The sequence below is a fragment of the Melitaea cinxia genome, chromosome 14 (genome assembly GCF_905220565.1).
Source record: "Melitaea cinxia chromosome 14, ilMelCinx1.1, whole genome shotgun sequence".
Taxonomy (NCBI): Eukaryota; Metazoa; Arthropoda; class Insecta; order Lepidoptera; family Nymphalidae; genus Melitaea; species Melitaea cinxia.
This window is the reverse complement of record NC_059407.1, coordinates 13,742,815-13,762,264: the sequence shown is the minus strand read 5'-3', so window position 1 is coordinate 13,762,264 and position 19,450 is coordinate 13,742,815. Positions and strand designations below refer to the sequence as shown.

The 19,450-nt window shown below is 38.7% G+C and overlaps 1 protein-coding gene across 1 annotated transcript in view; it reads left to right on the top strand.

Moving 5' to 3' along the window:
* Window positions 1–19,450, top strand: part of LOC123659562 (E3 ubiquitin-protein ligase RNF144A) — a 50,221-nt gene that overhangs the window by 23,381 nt on the left and 7,390 nt on the right. Inside the window, exons 2-3 of the mRNA XM_045594770.1 lie at window positions 152–282; window positions 16,913–17,113. Coding sequence (XP_045450726.1) covers window positions 152–282; window positions 16,913–17,113 — 332 coding nt within the window. The remainder of the gene's footprint in view (window positions 1–151; window positions 283–16,912; window positions 17,114–19,450) is intronic.

Genomic DNA, 19,450 nt, shown 5'->3' with positions numbered 1-19,450 from the left:
TAAGTTTCCAGTTATATAGAAAGTTGTGTCATTAAATTTTATAACAGTACGTCAGTCGTTTTAAGATCTTTTCTTATACAAAAACAGGCGTAATTACTTCCGTGTATCCCTATTGTAATATAAATAATAAAAAATAATCTTTTGTTCGCAGAGGTAGCGATGGATGCGATGCGTGCGTTCTGCCCGCGGCCCGGGTGCGACACGGTGGTACAAGTTCGCGCCGCCAGTCCCGCACATTGCCCTACATGCAGACACGACTTTTGTTCGCAATGCAACCAGGAGGTAATTCACATCTCCTCACATTTTATGTTATCCTGATACCTGCGAGTAGAGATAGTTTTGTTTTGATACGCGAGTGAAAACAATACCGAAAACTAGATAATTCCTTTAGTTCATGTTACCCTAGTACCGTCTACTACTTGTGCCAAATTATTTCTTTATCTGTGGTGAAATTTAGTTTTTACTCATAAAAAGTATTTATATATTTTTCTTTTAAGTTAAGTAAAAGTATTAAAAATTACAAAATTTCCGGTAAACATTTAACTTCGAAATTCGAACGAAATTTTTTAACGTAGGTGCTACGTGACACGAAAAAAATATATTACTAATTCTCCAAGGCATACTTAAAAATGTACAATACATATTGAACAGTGCTAATAGCACTATTTTAATAAACATTTGTGTATATTCTGAAACCGTGCGAACTATTGTCCGATGCGAAAGGCGACCGCTTTCCACTGGCTCATTGTCTCGTTTCGTTCGGCATCGGCGGCTTCGAACAAGGGCTATTCTTTGTTCTGTGTGAAAATGTTTTGAAAGGCCCCTAGAGGCTACAGTCACAGACATGCTTGAGGATTAGCGTGAAAATAGCCGTACGTTCAGAACACCTACGAGGTTCGAATAACATCTTTAATTTTTGATAGTACTTAAGGTAGCTTGAATTTTTTATTAAAGACTAGATGACCTGGTGAACCTTGTATCACCTATATACATGTGTTGTGGAAAATATGGACAAAACACTTTCTGAACGTACTTATAAATATTTGACTACTAACTAACTACTACTAACTAACTACTACTAACTAACTACTACTAACTAACTAAGTTAATATTTTTCACAAAACACATCAAATGTTTCGCAGATAGGACTATTTTCACAGCTAGGATATTTTGTATTGGAAAATTATCGTTTTTAGTATTTTCCGTTACTTATTATTTACGTTTCTCATCCTTTAAACCTTCCCTGAACTTCCACAAATATAATACTAGATCAAAATTATCCAAACCGGTCCAGCCATTCTCGAATTTTAGCGAAGACAAACGAACAGCAATTGATTTTTATATATGTATATATAGACTTTGTAGTATTGCTTTTTTCTATTTGCGTAAAAGCCTTGGTTTCGAGTAATGTCGCTGTGAAATTAGTCATAAGCATGGAATGTTCATCGTAAAAAATACTATGCTGTTCTCTAGGCACGTTATGATCATAAAAGTCTTTTAATTAGAATTACTGATTAAACGTGTACACTCATTACCTCTATAAAGATTTATTTGTATGCCGTTCAAAAAGTATTCGTGACTAAAGATGCTGCAAGCGCGTCTTTGTAGGTTGAATTCCAAACGAAATTGCGACTTTGTTTACAATCAATTAGTTCTGGCTAGTTACGAAAAGTGTGAACGGAGCAAGAGAGAGAGGTGCGAGCACAAATTTTCTTTCTTTCTCTCATAGCCTGTTACGTTTCGTATATCTAGGCTATATGTAGGCCTATTGTGCAGACGTCTTACTGTCTTGTGGTCTAAAGCACATTCGTTTTTTATATGACTGAAACAATAATATTCAAGAGGCAAATTAATATAAACAGTAATAAGACAGATGTTGACACCCTTGAACTTGTAATCCTTGGTATTTAGATGGCTGTTTTGAATGTGACTTGAGTTAAGAGTAAGACTAGTTAACCACCTAGATTCGGTATAAATATTATTTTGTTTGCCCGCAAACGAAAAAAAAAATCGACTTCAATTATATTGAAAAGTAATACACCGTAAGTAGACAAAAAACTAGTCAAGTAAATACGCGCTATCAAAGATTACTCAAAAAGTACTTACAGCGCAAGTATACAAAAAACTAGCCAAGTATTTTTTTTTTATATATCACTAGGTCGGCAAACATGCGGCTTACCTGATGGTAAGAGATTACCGTAGCTTATTAGACGCCCGCAAAACCAGAAGCATCGCAAGAGCGTTGCTGTTGGTGAGTAAGGTGACCAGAGCTCCTGGGGAATTGGGGATTGGGTCGGCAACGCGCTTGCTATGCTTCTGGTGTTGCAGGTGTCTATAAGCTACGGTAATCGCTTAACATCAGGTGAGCCGTACGCTTGTTTGCCGACCTGGTGACTTAAAAAAAATCTGCGTGAAAAACAAAATAATTATTGTTCAGTTCGCAGTTATAAAAAAATCTAAAATAAAAGTAGCCTGAAAATGTTATTTTGGTATATGTACCGTCTACAAATAATTACAAACATGAATTTAGTTAAAAGCGATTATTTTAATATTACAAACAGATACTCCAATTTTGATTAATTGTATAGGTTCTTTGACAATTTGCTTGCAAAATATCGGACTTACAAAAATTGGATTAGAATGTATTATAACACTGGCAACTGGCGCTTTTAGAAAAAGAATTACATATTTATAAAGAATTTTTATTTTTTAATAAGAAAAAAACACATTTTTGCTCAAGACAAAATAGAAACTCAAAAGGCTTTTAGAGCATTAGTGAAACAATGCAGCTGACGTCTAGGGCGAGGGTGGATCGCTTCACGCCTATGAATGTAGGTCGAGCACAGAGATCTAGTGCCTTGGCAACATTCCTGCGGTCGCACTCCATTAGCTTTCTGAGCTCCTGGTACTCACCAACGACAACACGTTATGCACACGTCAAACATGTTTCATATTCATAAAAAATATTATAAATTACAGACTTCCTTAATAATTATTATTAAGGTACTTAATACAAATAAGAATAATTAAGTTTTGTGACTTTGTGCTCGTTTGTATGATAATCAATTATGAAATCAAATAGTTTAAAATCAAAACTCAGATTATTTTCTATAATTTTTAAGTAAGTTATTTTTTGATACTTATAAAACAGACAAGGTTTTGCTATGATAATAAAAAAATGGGAAATTAACTAAGTAGGTCAACCATCAAAAATCATCACCATACCATCACATAACACTTTGTAAAGTAAACAGGCTCTATGAAACAAATGTACCTCTTACCTGTATGTAGTCTTCTGAAGACTGTTGTAAATGATATCTAATTACTTTGCCAAAGTCTGCAAGTCATTAAATCAAAGAATACATTAATTATACGAAGAAATGACATTAATTTCCTTAGTATTCCGACGTAACTCAATAGCTGAGTAAATGTGTAAATAACTTTATGAATTCAAGTAGTGAACTATGGCAACGACGTGTACCTACTCTGTTTGTTTTATGAGCGCCTGGTTGGTGTATAACTCTCGCTTAGATCTATGATACTCAAAATCAAGGCTTTTGTTTACTTTTCTGTACTTTTCTACCTCCGGAGGGCTGGCTTAAAAAATTAATCTGTGTATGCTTATTAAAATATTTGTTTCTAAAACATAAATGAGTTTATATTAAATGAAAAGTATAATATTCTTTATATTTTTATCCAATATTTTAAGGCTTGAATTACTAAGAAGAGAAATTAATTAAAATTTTGTGTCGTAAATTTTCCGTGATGAGCGGACAAAAAAAAGACATCATATGTGAAAATAAAAGACTTTATTGATTATAATCTATTTATTTAAGTATTATTTGTAAATAGAATGCAATAATATTTAAGTTAAATCTGTTAGTTCATGAATTGCCTTTGTTTATAAATAAATAACTAGTCAGATCGTATACAATTTTATCAAGAAAAACACAATTATATTCCATTACATAGAAAAACATTATGCATAGCAATAAAATAATAATATATTAACAGTAAATAGTAATCACTTACACTTTTTAAGTCTTTACTGCTCGAACGTCCGAAACGAACTGGCGAGGCAATGGCGACATCTCCATTTTATTTACAAAGGGTGGGGATGGCGCCATGCCCGCGTGTTTAATAATACAAACGAAAATTAACTTGTATCTATGTTATTTAACTATTAAAAATCATTATAATATTTTAAACTACATTTGCAACCAAGTATGAGTTTCATTAGCTAACCTCATAATAAATGGAAACAATATTGTTGACACGAGGCAATGGCGGCATCTCCATTTTATATAGAAAGGGTGGGGATGGCGCCATGCCTGCGTGTTCAATAATTAAAAGGAAAATTAGCTTACATCTATGTTATTTTACTATTATAAAACATTATTATATTTTAAACTACATTTGCAACCAAGTACGAGTTTTATTAGCTAATTACATGATAACCGGATATAATATTGTTGACAGTCGGTCATCCTATTAGTGTACGTCCTCGTACTTGACAGCAATCATTCTGTATCTAAAACGAAGACAATTTTGTTTACAACGATTAAAACGATATTGTTATATAAAATGAAACTCTTTCAAAACGACCCAATTGGTCGTAAACTTTATAAAGACTCAATTGGTCGTAGACCCAATTGGTCGTATTATTACACATGGACCCAATTGGCCCCAAATGTTAAAAGAACCCAATTGGTCCTAAATCACATAAAGACCCCATTGGTCCTAAATCACATAAAGACCCCATTGGTCGTTAATTATTAGAAACCCAATTGGCTCTGAAACATAAACAATTAGTACATGTCATTCACTATCCGAGTCATTATTAAATTCTCTATCACTTATTAATGTATCATCGTGAGGTTGTTGAGACTCTTGAAGAGATTACTTGTACATGATAAACCACGGTCAGAAATTATACATTTAGGTACACCAAAGATACTAATGAATTCATTTAAATATTTACTGTTATTTTGGATTTGGCACTCTTTACAGGTTTTAATGAAATATATTTCGTAAACGGGTTAATCAATACTAGAATGTACATGTTTTTTTTTTTTTTGCTACTACACACAAATGGCCCAACATGATTCATATAGATGGTGTCAAACAGAGTATCTACTTTGTGGATAGGGTGTAAAAAAAAACGGGTCTCTTACCACCGGATGTCTTACTATATGCACATTCTAGACAAGAGCCTTCATATTTAGTGACAAAACTTTATGCGTTCTAACGTCTTGTCTACCACGAAATGGCCTAGATCATCGTGGTTTTGTTTAATGATTTGCCAACGCACACCTTTAGGCACAGCCCATCTATCAGCTTCAGCTGTAATTCTAAAAAGTTTACTATTTTTGAGTTTGTAGTTACTTTTTATATCTACCACATCGTCTCAATAATTCGTTGTATCTTCAAATCAGAATTTTGTACTGTTGAAAGCCAATCATTTTCAGTTACTGCATTAATAGTTCGTTCAGAACGATTATTATTATTGGTGGGTTGATGGGTTACGGCTCAAAGCGTCCACATGCGCCATTGATGAACCTAGTCTATACTCTATTTCAAAAAAAAAAAAAAATCGAGAACCCTTTTACAAACCTACGAAAAAAACTCTTTAGCCTCTAAAAAAATTGTCTGACAGTATGTTTATCTACTGATGTTCGGTGTTATGTGGTGTTACGGATTTCAATTTATCGGATCCCCGTTGGATCAAAATCAAAATCAAAATTAGCTTTATTCAAATAGGCTCCAAGAGCACTTTCGAATCGTCATTTTACAAATTAAAACTTTAGAAATTAATTATTATTTTTGTAAAAGTGAAGCTACCACCGATTCGGAATGTAGATTCTGCAGAGAAGAATCGGCAAGAAACTCCGCAGTTACTCTTTTGAAAATAATATATAAACTGTGTTTTAGAACAAAATTAGAAACATGTTGCATGAAATACAGCGTCACTAAGTCCACACATCTTTATCAACTATGTAATCCTGCACCGAGTAATAAGCTTTATCTATTAATTGATTTTTTTTTTTTTTTTTTTAAACTTTAAATTTACGTTGAGACAATTTCAAAATCGTTTGTGGTATTTTATTATACATGCGAATACCATGACCCAGAAAGGAAACGTTTACTTTGCGCAGTCGAAAACTTGGAGTTACAATTTTGTTATTCCGTCTCGTGTTTACAATGCGATTATGACTTCTTATTTTTTTCAGTTGTCATTATGTCATCAAAACTATTATATAAAATATCAAAATGTTCACCAGTTTTTTGAATTACATGATGCTGTTATGTAAAAGCCTGTCCTATCATGGAAGACACTTCCATAACATAATCAGGTACAATAAGCTTTCACCCCATCAATTTCTACTTCGCCATTAATTTTACCCACAGAAATAACTACGGAATTTCCAAATCCTTTAATTACAGGCAAATCATCTATAGTTATGTGAATAGTTCCTAGTATGGGTAAGTGCGATTTTTTTTTTTTTTTTTTTTTGATCATCGAGCATTAACTACCAAGGTCAACGAAGGAATCCATCTCTATACCATTAACACGCGCTTTTCTTGAAATATTTATCTAAACATATACTGTTATTCGTAGCCCTATTAATAACCTTTGCATTTTAAGTCTTTAGTGCAGTAGACGGGACCTGATTTTCGTATAACATTGCTCCGTTTTATGACCTATCCTGTGACACCTAGTACATTTCTTTAAGGGATCGGGACATTGACGTATATAAATTATAATTGTGTTTGCAGGCAAACGAAGAAAAACCGCCTTCAATTATATCGTAGGTAGACAAAAAATTGTCGAGTAAATACGCATTATCAAAGATTACTCCAAAAGTTATTATTATATTATAAGGTCGATGAAATTTAAATGTGGCCACATGATAAACATCGGCTTTCGATTAAATTAAAAATCATCAAAATCGATACACCCAGTAAAAAGTTATGAGTCTTTTAGAGAGTTTCCCTCGATTTCTCTGGGATCCCATCATCAGATCCTGGTTTCCTTATCATAGTACCAAACTAGGGATATCTCTTTTCCAACGAAATAAGAATTATCAAAATCGGTTCATAAAAGACGGAGTTATCCCCGAACATACATAAAAAAAGTATATATACGGTCGAATTGAGTAACCTCCTCTTTTTCTTTGAAGTCGGTTAAAGTTTGCGAGCAAATACAATTATTCTTATACAACTAAGTCGGCAAACGGACCGGTCGGTTTTTTTGAAGTTGGTTAAAAATGGCGTTAGTCTACGGTCTGGTATTGGCTTTACTTTCCTAGCATTTTTCAGATAGCTAAGTAATTTATGAAGGTCCTCATACTGAGCCTTGGCTCCTAGTCTAGTCTCTGCATGTCATCTATGCCTTGCGGAACGCATTCTACTGCTCGTTTGCCCGTTATATTACAGTGGTAATAAAGGTAACCTTCTCGTAGTAATATTCTTCAAGAGAATCGTTGAAACGGGCGCGCCTAGCCAACATATCTGCTAACATCTGTCCATAGTTCTAAACATTTTTTTTTAATTATATTTATCATATCAAAAATCGACCGTTCCAGCGGAGATCGAACCTGCATCTCCGACTGACTGTGTCGGTGCTCTAGCCAATTAAGCTATGGAACGATGTACCGTTAGATCGAAATTTTTGATATGACGATTTTATATTCGGATTAAGCGAACCGATATGATATTAAAAAGAATTTTAGAATTTCCTAATGTGTGGGTAACACAAAAATAAAATCCTCAGGAGGAAATGCTGATAGCAATTTTGTCTGTGACTCACTCCAAGAAAAGAACACCGATGGCAATCCTTCATATCAACGCTTTGCGACACCTCGTAGTATTGTAATTGCAAAGTGATTAAATTAGTTTCTCATTTAGTTTACGTATCCACATAGACATCGTTTGTTCTTTCCTTGCAGGGTCAAATTCGGGGACACTATCTTTAAACGAGCCTATTTTGTCACTATCCGGGATCAAAGATTTCAATGTTTGCAATAGCGCATTTAGAATATCAGGTAAATTATTGTTTAGTAATGAATCGCCACTGCCAATGGTGTTACTTGGTGGTCCTTGCGTAGTCGATGCTCGGGGCTCAGGCGTTGCTATTGTGGGCCGCCGCGTCTACGTTGGACGGACTACGTTGCAAGCTGCGAAGCCGGCTGCGGCGACGTTGCAAGCTGCGAAGCCGGCTGCGGCGACGTTGCAAGCTGCGAAGCCGGCTGCGGCGACGTTGCAAGCTGCGAAGCCGGCTGCGGCGACGTTGCAAGCTGCGAAGCCGGCTGCGGCGACGTTGCAAGCTGCGAAGCCGGCTGCGGCGACGTTGCAAGCTGCGAAGCCGGCTGCGGCCACGTTGCACGCTGCGAAGCCGGCTGCGGCCACGTTGCACGCTGCGAAGCCGGCTGCGGCCACGTTGCACGCTGCGAAGCCGGCTGCGGCCACCTTGCACGCTGCGAAGCCGGCTGCGGCCACCTTGCACGCTGCGAAGCCGGCTGCGGCCACCTTGCACGCTGCGAAGCCGGCTGCGGCCACCTTGCACGCTGCGAAGCCGGCTGCGGTCACCTTGCACGCTGCGAAGCCGGCTGCGGCCACCTTGCACGCTGCGAAGCCGGCTGCGGCCACCTTGCACGCTGCGAAGCCGGCTGCGGCCACCTTGCACGCTGCGAAGCCGGCTGCGGCCACCTTGCACGCTGCGAAGCCGGCTGCGGCCACCTTGCACGCTGCGAAGCCGGCTGCGGCCACCTTGCACGCTGCGAAGCCGGCTGCGGTGACCATAGTGCCGGCCACCACTGCAGCGCTCGCTGCTGTGTGACGTGCGGCGACTGCTCCCGCCATGACGTACAGGATTACGCAGCCGTTGACTGCGAGATTCGCGCCGTGATTGGAAGCGCAGCTGCTGTCTGGCACGTTGATGCTGGGGCGGACTTCGCACCCGCCGATTCACGCGGCGCCTCAGGGAGCTGCGCGAACGGCTACGGGATTGTAAGCTTCTGGCTGGGCTGCATACCCTACTACATCTTGACCTCTGAGAATCTGGAGTTGGGCTGCGACGGTCTCTCCTATTTCTTTTCAGAACTCTTCCCACACAGCGGGGACTTCTCAAGTATTTTCTCCATAATCCCTCATTAAAAGATGAAAAAAAAGAGAAAAGAAAAAAAAATAAGTATACATCCAAAAAAAAATTAAATGAGTTACCTATCCCACTTCTGAATTGTGAAAATAAAAGACTTTATTGATTATAATCTATTTATTTAAGTATTATTTGTAAATAGAATGCAATAATATTTAAGTTAAATCTGTTAGTTCATGAATTGCCTTTGTTTATAAATAAATAACTAGTCAGATCGTATACAATTTTATCAAGAAAAACACAATTATATTCCATTACATAGAAAAACATTATGCATAGCAATAAAATAATAATATATTAACAGTAAATAGTAATCACTTACACTTTTTAAGTCTTTACTGCTCGAACGTCCGAAACGAACTGGCGAGGCAATGGCGACATCTCCATTTTATTTACAAAGGGTGGGGATGGCGCCATGCCCGCGTGTTTAATAATACAAACGAAAATTAACTTGTATCTATGTTATTTAACTATTAAAAATCATTATAATATTTTAAACTACATTTGCAACCAAGTATGAGTTTCATTAGCTAACCTCATAATAAATGGAAACAATATTGTTGACACGAGGCAATGGCGGCATCTCCATTTTATATAGAAAGGGTGGGGATGGCGCCATGCCTGCGTGTTCAATAATTAAAAGGAAAATTAGCTTACATCTATGTTATTTTACTATTATAAAACATTATTATATTTTAAACTACATTTGCAACCAAGTACGAGTTTTATTAGCTAATTACATGATAACCGGATATAATATTGTTGACACATGTTGTTATGTTGATACTGTCCTAAGGTACCCCAGTGGTACAAAGGGCCCTCGTGAGACGTCTCCATCCGCTCCTGTCCTGTGCCTCTCGCTCCACGTCCCTCCAACTAAGCCCGGCCGCTCGCAGCTCGGCGCCGATAGTCCGCTGCCACGTGTGCGCCGGCCGGCCCCGCCTCCTACTCCCGCGCGGCCTCCACGTGAACGCGACCCTGGCGGCGCTGTCCTCTGGTCTTCGGAGGGTGTGTCCTATCCACTTCCACTTCCGCTGAGCAATTTCTTGCTTGATCGGGATTTGGTGGCATCGATTCCAAAGATCCTCGTTGCTGATAGTGTTCGGCCAGAATCTGCGCAGGATGAACCTAAGGCATTTGTTGACGAACACTTGTAGCTTGTGCGTCAGACCCTTTGTCTCTTTCCATGTCTCGCAGCCGAAGAGCAAGACAGACTTCACTAAGGAATCGAAAAGGGAAATCTTGATCCGCCGGGTGAGCACGTTCGAATCCCAGACCGGTTTTAATTGGGCAAAGGTGGCTTTCGCTTTTTTGATTCGCGCGTCGACGTCGTCATCAGAGCCCCCGCTGTTGGTCACGGTGCTGCCGAGATATACAAATTTCGTGACAGTTTCCAGTGGTGCACCGTTGAGTGTGATGGAGCGATTGTCGCATGACTGAACACGCATTTCGACGGTCTTCCCAGTATTGATTCGTAGCCCCTTATCTTGAGCTACCTCTCGTAATGAGTTCAGCTTCATTTGTAGATCGGGCAGTGAAGACGAGATCAACACTATGTCGTCCGCGTACTCGAGGTCCTCCAGGTGCGAGCCATCGCTCCATGCGATGCCTCTAGGTGTCTCGGTTACCTTCCGCATGACGTCGTCGAGCAGGACGACGAAGAGCAGCGGCGACAGGAGGCAGCCCTGTTTGACTCCTGCAGTCATCGAAATTGGTTCCCCTAGGGCTTGGTCGTGCACTACTCTGCAAGTACTGCCATTATATAGGGACTGGATTATACCTATATACTTGCTCGGTATTCCTCTTCGACTGAGGCTGGACCACAGTGCGCTCCACTTCACGGAGTCGAAGGCTTTTTCGAAGTCGACGAAAGCCAGGAAAAGTTCGGCTCGCCACTCCACGCACGATTCGATGAGTACGCGCAAGGTGTTCGTGTGGTCAGTGCATGAACGCCCAGAACGGAACCCAGCCTGCTCCTCCCGAAGTGTTTTCACAATCTCTGGGGCCATACGGTTGAGAAGTACTTTTGCCAGTACTTTAGTAGCAGTTGGTAAGAGTGTTATGCCTCTCCAGTTATCGCTGACTGACAAGTCACCTTTCTTCGGTACCTTCACGAGCAAACCTTGCTTCCATTCACAGGGGACACGCTCCGTCTCCCAAACGCGCTGCAAGAGGGGACAGAGTATCTCGGCTGACCTAGCCGGGTCCGCCTTAAAGAGCTCCACGTTGATGTTGTCCACTCCTGGCGCCTTTCCTGCCTTGAGCTGTTTGATGGCAGCGACTACTTCTGCGTATGTAGGTGGAGTCGTTGGCAGATTCAGGAGTGGTCCTGGGCTGTTCGGAACAGTCGTCGGTTGAGTTTGGCATTGGGTCAATAGCTTGGAGAAGTGCTCGGTCCATCGTTTAAGTTGCTCCTCTGTAGTACAAAGCAGCTGTCCCGTGGCGTCCTTCAGCGGCTTTTTGGAGGGACGTGACTTGTTGCACAAACGCTTAGTGACGTCGTACAACTCCCTCATGTTTGATACCTTGGCTGCTGCGTTGGCCCGGTCGGCTAGCTCGTCGGCGGCGCGTCGTATGTCGCGTCTAGCCAATTTACGAATTTGGAGACGTATGGCTGCGTATTCTTCATCGAGGGTCTTTTTGGTGGTAAAGTTATTAGCGGCCAGCAGGTCTAGCTTTATACTCTGCCTTTTCTCTATTGCAGACCACAGCTCCTGGGACATCCAAGGTTCTTGTTTGGAGTGTTTATAGCCTAGGGCTTTTTCGCCGGCTTTAGTGAAGGCAGTACGCATACGCTCCCAAGCTTCGTCCATGTCCTCGTCTTCCAGGTCTTTCAAAAGTTCAAATTGGTTGCGAAGGCAAATACTAAACTCCTTTCTTCCCTCTTCGCTCCTCAGGATCTGCAAATTGAACTTTTTTGATGCCTTCTCAACCTTACGTCGAGCTGCTGCCATCCTGAGACGTACATCAGCAACAATAAGATGGTGATCGCTATCCGCATCCGCGCCGCGACGGTTCCTAACATCGAGTAGCGATGTTCTCCATGCTCTGCTTATCGCAATATGATCGATCTGGTTTCGGGTCACAGCATCAGGAGAAATCCAGGTGATTTTGTGGCACTCCTTGTGCTTGAACAGGGTTCCTCCGATCACCAGATCGTGTGCAGAGCACAGGTCGCCGAAGAGTTCTCCGTTTTCGTTTATTACTCCGGCGGCCCCTTCGCGTCCCATGTAATGCTCTCGGTCCTCGTTGTCTGAGCCCATCTTGGCATTCAGGTCTCCCATCAGGATTACTATATCCTGCTTCTTTGTGCTCTTCAAGGTCGACTCCAGCTGCTCGTAAAAACTCTCCTTTTCATCCGGCAATGCCGAGTTAGTCGGGGCGTAACATTGGATCACAGTGATTTTTCTGACTCTAGATGAGAACCGAGCTGTGATGATTCGTTCCGATATCGGATTCCAGGACAGAAGGCTGTTCTTCGCGCTACGGCTTAGGAGCAGCCCCACGCCGTACTCCCGAGTTGCGTTCTCATCCTCTTTTCCACTGTACAGAAGGGTCGAGTCAAAATCAGATGTTATTTCACCAAATCCGTTCCATCTCGTTTCGCTTAATCCTAGGATATGAATGCTGTAGTCCCACATGATTTTGGCTACCTGCGGAAGCCTTTCAGGTTGAGTCATGGTTCTGACATTCCAACATCCAATCCGTGTCCGTAATTTCGCGCTAAAGGTCATCGGTAATAAGGGGGATCGGTCTTTCTTTCTCTTTGAGGGTTTCATAATCTGTTACTTTAAGAATGTGCAGGTGATTAGCCCACAGCATCCCGATCACGGTGACGGGGCTGCCATCTTTGCAACCGTGCTCACAGGGCCAGTCTTTTTAGGGAGACCTAAGGCTTCTGGTAGCCTAAACCGCTGGTTTTTACCAGTGAGTGGTTCTTCTCACGAACCCTCCTCCTTTCACATCCGGGCTTGGGACCGGCAACGGCGGAGTTGACACATAATGAGATAAAAAATAGAAAATACGTAAAGATGTATTTTCTTTGTGAGTTTTTATACAAAATATTTTTATTTATTTATTTTTTTTTTTTATATCCATCACCACTTTCGTTCCGCGAAAAAAAATCCTTAAATAAGAACTCAGGAAGTGGTAGTTTTTCCGCTTTGATATATAAATGACTATATATTTGACCCGCGTTTTATCGAAATGTGAAAACTTTTATTAGCAGAGATATAAAACAGTGTATTTATTATCTATATCTATAAATACACCGGTCCATCAGACTGTAATTTATTTTAGGGTTTTTGATTTCTTGCATGCTATAAGTTGTCATTTAAATACTCATATAATAGTTTTGCTATATGTATGTTTTTATTTCACAACAGAAATATGAACAATGCTTTATTTATTTATTTACAGAAAAAAGATACAATTTATGTGATAAACAGTGCAGCAAAAACAATTAACAGTTTTACAGTGTGTAATATATTTTATGTATTTTAATTTAAATAATTTAAATTTTGTTAATTTTTACGATCCACGAAGAGACTACGAAATACTTTAAGATGTTTTCATTGAAAACCTTATATTTAGTATCAGATTAATAGCTATAAATATAAACGAAACGACGGACTGTCTGATATTATAAGTGTTTCTTTATTAATTTAAATTTCCATTTCAATAATGTTAATCATATTATAATCATTACCCGCGAACAGGTCTGCGGTCTGCGTTGCATATTGAATATCAAGGTATAAATAAATAAATAAATGAATAAACTTCACTGCAGTTGTTTGCAGAATAACAACTTGTCTTTTAGACGGTGTCTCAAGATGATACCTACAACTGATTTACATTCAGAACTCGCAGGAACACAGTAAGAAAACTGCATTCAACCTCGCTTTTTTTTAAGATTTTGTGTGATACTGTTGGCTTCTATTGCCATTATAAATATTCTTACTTAGTTTTTTCTAACCATCACACCTTTTACACCTTATGCATAGACAATAATAATAATTTTATTAGAAACAGTGAAAAAAAAAAAACAAAAATAAATATATTTGTCGGTTACAATTTTTTTATTGTATCGTCATTCACATCACATCTTTCATTGTTTTTATATGAAGTTAAAATAAATACGATTAAAAAATTAACGAGTAATTCGTTTTTCTGTTTTTTTTTTTATAACTAAGAATAATGATGTTATCCCTTAGCCTGCGAGATCGTTAATAATACAGCTATTAATCATTTTCGAAAGAATAATGGATTTTAGCTTGGCATGAAAGAGAAGGAAATAAGGAGCTTTGTGTGCATGTTCCCTCGCTTACCTTAATGTCATGTTAAATGTTAATGGTAGGCATTAAAAAAATGTCGGAAAGCTTAAATTGCTGTTTTAATATGTTGATAACTTGTACGCAAATAACTTTTGCGACAAGTTACTTCCACTGCTGGACATAAAACTCCTTTCGGTTCCTGGTTTAGGGTTTGCTCATCTGCTGGACATAAGCCTCCTTTCGGTTCCCGTGTAAGAGTTTGCTTAACTGCTGGACATAAACCTTCTCTCGATTCCTGGTTTAAGGTTTGGTTAACTGTTGGACATAAGCCTTCTTTTGGTTCCTGGTATAGGGTTTGGTTAACTGTTGGACATAAGCCTTTTCTCGGTTCCTGGTTTAGAGTTTGGTTAACTGTTGGACGTAAACCTTCTCTCGATTCCTGGTTTAAGGTTTTGGTTAACTGTTAGACATAAGCCTTCTTTCGGTTCCTGGTTTATGGTTTGCTTAACTGCTGGAGACAAGCCTCCTTTCAGCTTAAATTGGTTTTGCAAATATAGGCAAGACTAGCCCTCCTGCTGCTTTAAGACTAGATAGTCAAGTAATCTAGTCTACTAAAAAACTACTATCCGGAGAGTTACTGTACAAAAAAAAATACTTTTAAGAGTACTTTAATCCTGTTGTCGTACGTGTGTAATATAAACAACATTGCAAAATGAAGAGAAAAATTGCAAAAACGTAAAATCTTTGATCTGGTTTATGATGTCGTGTACAAAGGCGCGTCATGTTATAGATATTTATTTATTTATTTTATTTATAAACTTTATATCAAGTATTCTTAGCATGAAATCGTATCACGTCGCCACGCTTCGCGTCGCATCGTTTTCATTCGCTTATTTAACGTAAGACAATGCCTAAACAAGTTAGCGCGTAATTGTTAAACTTAATTGACTTTGAATATGTAATTAAATTATATTACATTTAACACGAAATCAGAAATGTATATAATTAAATTACGTGTATAATTTAATAAATTTATCTCGGCTGATGAACATCGTTTGTCATATTATAAAACGTCGACGTAATTGAGAGTAATCTGCTTGATTAGCTTTGAGCCGGCTGAAATTAACGAACCTCGAAAACATGATTTTCCGATTATACCTAAATTATATTATAACATCGATACCTATAAAGCCTGATGTTCTTTTGTGATGTGAAAATGAAAAAAAAAAAAAGAAATATATATATGGTAATATATAGTAAATATTTAATATATATTTTCGTTTAGTCAAATTCAAGAAAAATCCCTATAGGTAAAAAGCAAAATAATTGGCACGATAAAATTACCAGTAAAAGAAAAGATGTGGTTCATGCACAAAATGTATTTATCAAACAGAATTCCTACCAAGTTCTTTTATATTTTATTTATTTTTATTAATGTTTACTTTGGTTGTATAACGCATATTAAAATATTTATTATGATTATATGTATATTACAAGTACCTATAGGGCGACATTTAAATATAAAAATTAGATAGGAAACTATACAAAGATTCCCCTGCAACTGTTAAACCCGAGACGCTTTCTCTGACATTTTGTTTATCTGGTTTGGAAAGTTGCACTTTACTATGATAGAATAAACGTCTCAGAATTATCAAATACAAAAATCTCGAATATCGAATAGGGGACAGATAAGGACAAACTAATCAACAAAAACATTTAAGTTTTTTAATAATTAAAAATATTAATCATAATCTGTACTTATCATAAAACTTTAGAAGGTACATATTTATTTTTGGGTGTTCTTCAAAAATTTCTTGAATACATTTTTGGGAGTGCGAAGATTCACGTCGGGGTCACCAGTTTGGGGATGCGGAGGAACAAGGTGTTGAGTTCCTCGTCCACCATCGCAAATGGAGGATCCTCCGACCAGACGGGTGTTATGTCTGGTGGGCTTACGGCCACGACGGTTGTTGTCGGGTTCTTGTATATATACTCAATCACTTTGATAACTTTGCGCGATGATAGCGCGATGTAGAATACGTCAGTTTTTCTTTACTTACGTAGTTCGTAGTCGCGCGAAAGATGTTGCCACACATTCTTTATCGACACTAAAGCCAAAGCCGTTGTAAACTGTTAGAATCTTTGCTACATTTTATCTAAACTACGGAATTCATTTGAATAAATTTAGACTGATTTGTTCCAAAATTAGCAAAATTTAAACCACTGGAGAAGAATCTCAAGATCACAGCTACATATTAATACTGCTCAAATAATGTTGTGTTTGCTTGGCACCAGATAATCAGTCAGAGCTTTTCGGGCGGGGTCTGGGTATAGGGTCGGCAATGCTTTTGCAATATTCCTGGTTTTGTTGGCGTCCATAGGCTACGGTACTCGTTTGCCATCAGGCGAAACTTCCCATGTTTGCAACTTTTGTAGTGTTAAAAGAAAATAGCGGATTTGAACAGTCAACATTTTTTTCCAGTGGCATGGCGGTTTATCTTGCGAGGCTGCAGCCGCGTCTTCATCTATGGCGGGCGCAGGAGCTCCGTTACTACCAGATTCCGAACTCATCAAACTCTGCCCCATGTGCCGGGTGCCCATCGAGAAGGATGAAGGATGTGCCCAGATGATGTGCAAACGCTGCAAGCATGTTTTTTGCTGGTACTGCTTAGCTTCCTTAGACGTGAGTATTGACAATTATATTTTGCATTTTAAAATAGTAGTAATACTTTGTTGAACATTAAGAAAAATATTAACAATCACTAGAAAAATGTACAAAAGACGACCTTATCGCTAAAGAGCAATGTCTTCCGGGAAGTCTTAGAGCAGATTTGTCATTTTAAAATAAGTGGTTTCATAATAGACCAAACATTTACATTAAAAAAAGTAATCCGTGTTCTTTATCTGACTATCATCCCATTTCCATCCTTCCATTTCTTTCCAAAGCTCTTGAGCGTCTTATACATCAGCAGCTTAGCTGTTTCCTTCTAAATCATAATATCCTTAATCCCTTCCAATCCGGCTTTCGTCCTGGACATAGTACGACTACTGCGTTAATTAAAATCACCGATGATATCAGGTCGAATATGGACAACCAGAGTCACGATGTTGACGCTGTTAGATTTTACTAATGCATTTAATACCGTGGACTTTGACTTACTATCCGATACTTTGTATACTCTTAACATATCTCCTGAGGTGACTTGAGTGGTTTCAAAATTACTTGCGAGGTCGCCGGCAACAAGTCAGGGTTAACGATTCCTTTTCTAATTGGAGTACGGTCAGAGCTGGCGTACCGTAAGGTGGCGTGCTTTCCCATCTCTTATCTTTATCAATTCTATCAGCAAAGTTATATCCTCTCTCTATCTCCAAATCTACACACACTGTACTATTGAAGAATTACCACGAACTGTCTTTATTCTCAATGGTGATTTATTACGAGTTGCTAATTGGAGTAAATCCTTTGGTTTAACAGTCAATCCAGGGAAAACGCAAGCAATTATAATAGGAAGCTCTAAATTTATTTCTCGCATTAATAAATCACAACTACCTCCTATAATTTTTGATGGCGTTGAAATCCCATACAGTGATAAAATGACTAACTTGGGTATTATATTAGATCAAAATCTCTCTTGGTGTCCTCAGATGTGAAAATTAAGTCGAAAAGTTTTTTCAGCTGTAGGATTAATCCGCAGGCTGCAGAATTTTCTTCCTACTTCCTCCAAAATTGCGCTTGCACATAGCATTCTCTTACATTCATTCATTCATTTATGCAGACACTACTTATCTTGACATTACTGAGGAGAAACTTAAGCTTGAGCGCATTCAAAATTTATGTATCCGTTTCATATTTGGCCTACGCAAATATGATCACATCTCCGATTTTCGCAAAAGACTCAAGTGGCTCCCAATTCGCCTTCGCAGGAATAATCACATACTTTGTTATATTGCATACTATTTAATCCTGCTACTCCTTCTTAACTACGTGAACGTTTTAAGTATCTCAGTGAGTCTCATGAGCGAAGCCTTCGTTCCGATGATAGTTTACTTCTTAAAATTCCTCCCCACTCCACTAATTTCTATACTAAATCATTTACTGTCCAAGCTGCTCGGCTTTGGAACTCCCTTCCTTTACCCATCAGACGTGTTGAATCCCTTCCAATTTTCAAGAAGTCGTTCAAACACTATTTTCTTCGATTTTAATCCTTCTATCTAGTCACATATTATCTCCTGTCCTCACTTTGAATCTTATCACAATAATTCATTAACTTTATATTCGTCTATGTATGTCTATTACAACTTTCCATTTATATATGCCATGTACGTACATATACTGTATTTTAATTTTTTTTTTCATTATTTATTTGTCTAAATATATTGTATATGTTTAGGTAAAACTGTACACCTAAACGACGCCGCGTTGGTGCAACGATTACAGCCATGGATTGTATCTGTTGCGCTGGCGGTTGCGGGTTCGATCCCCGCACATGACAAACATTTATATTGGCCATACAGGTGCTTGTCGTAGTCTGAGTGTTTATGCAGTCCTTGTGGGTCTCCCCACCGTGCCTCGGAGAGCACGTTAAGCCGTCGGTCCCGGTTGTTATCATGTACACCTGATAGCGATCGTTAATCATAGTCGGGAATATATCCGCCAACCCGCATTGGAGCAGCGTATTGGATTAAGATCTGATCCTTCTCCTACATGGGGAAAGAGGGCTATGCCCAGTAGTGGCATATTACAGGCTGAAGTGTAAGCGTACACCTAAACTGTCTACATATATACCATTTCCTCTACCCAAAGGTTGCCTGGAAGAAATCGATAAGGCCGCCTTTTGTACTTATCTCCTGTTTTTATTTTTGTAATTTTCCCACTCTTGGTGTACAATAAAGAGTTTTTAACCGACTTCAAAAAAGGAGGAGGTTACTTAATTCGACCGTATATATTTTTTTTTATCTATGTTCGGGGTAACTCCGCCGTTTATGAACCAATTTTGATAATTCTTTTTTTGTTGGAAAG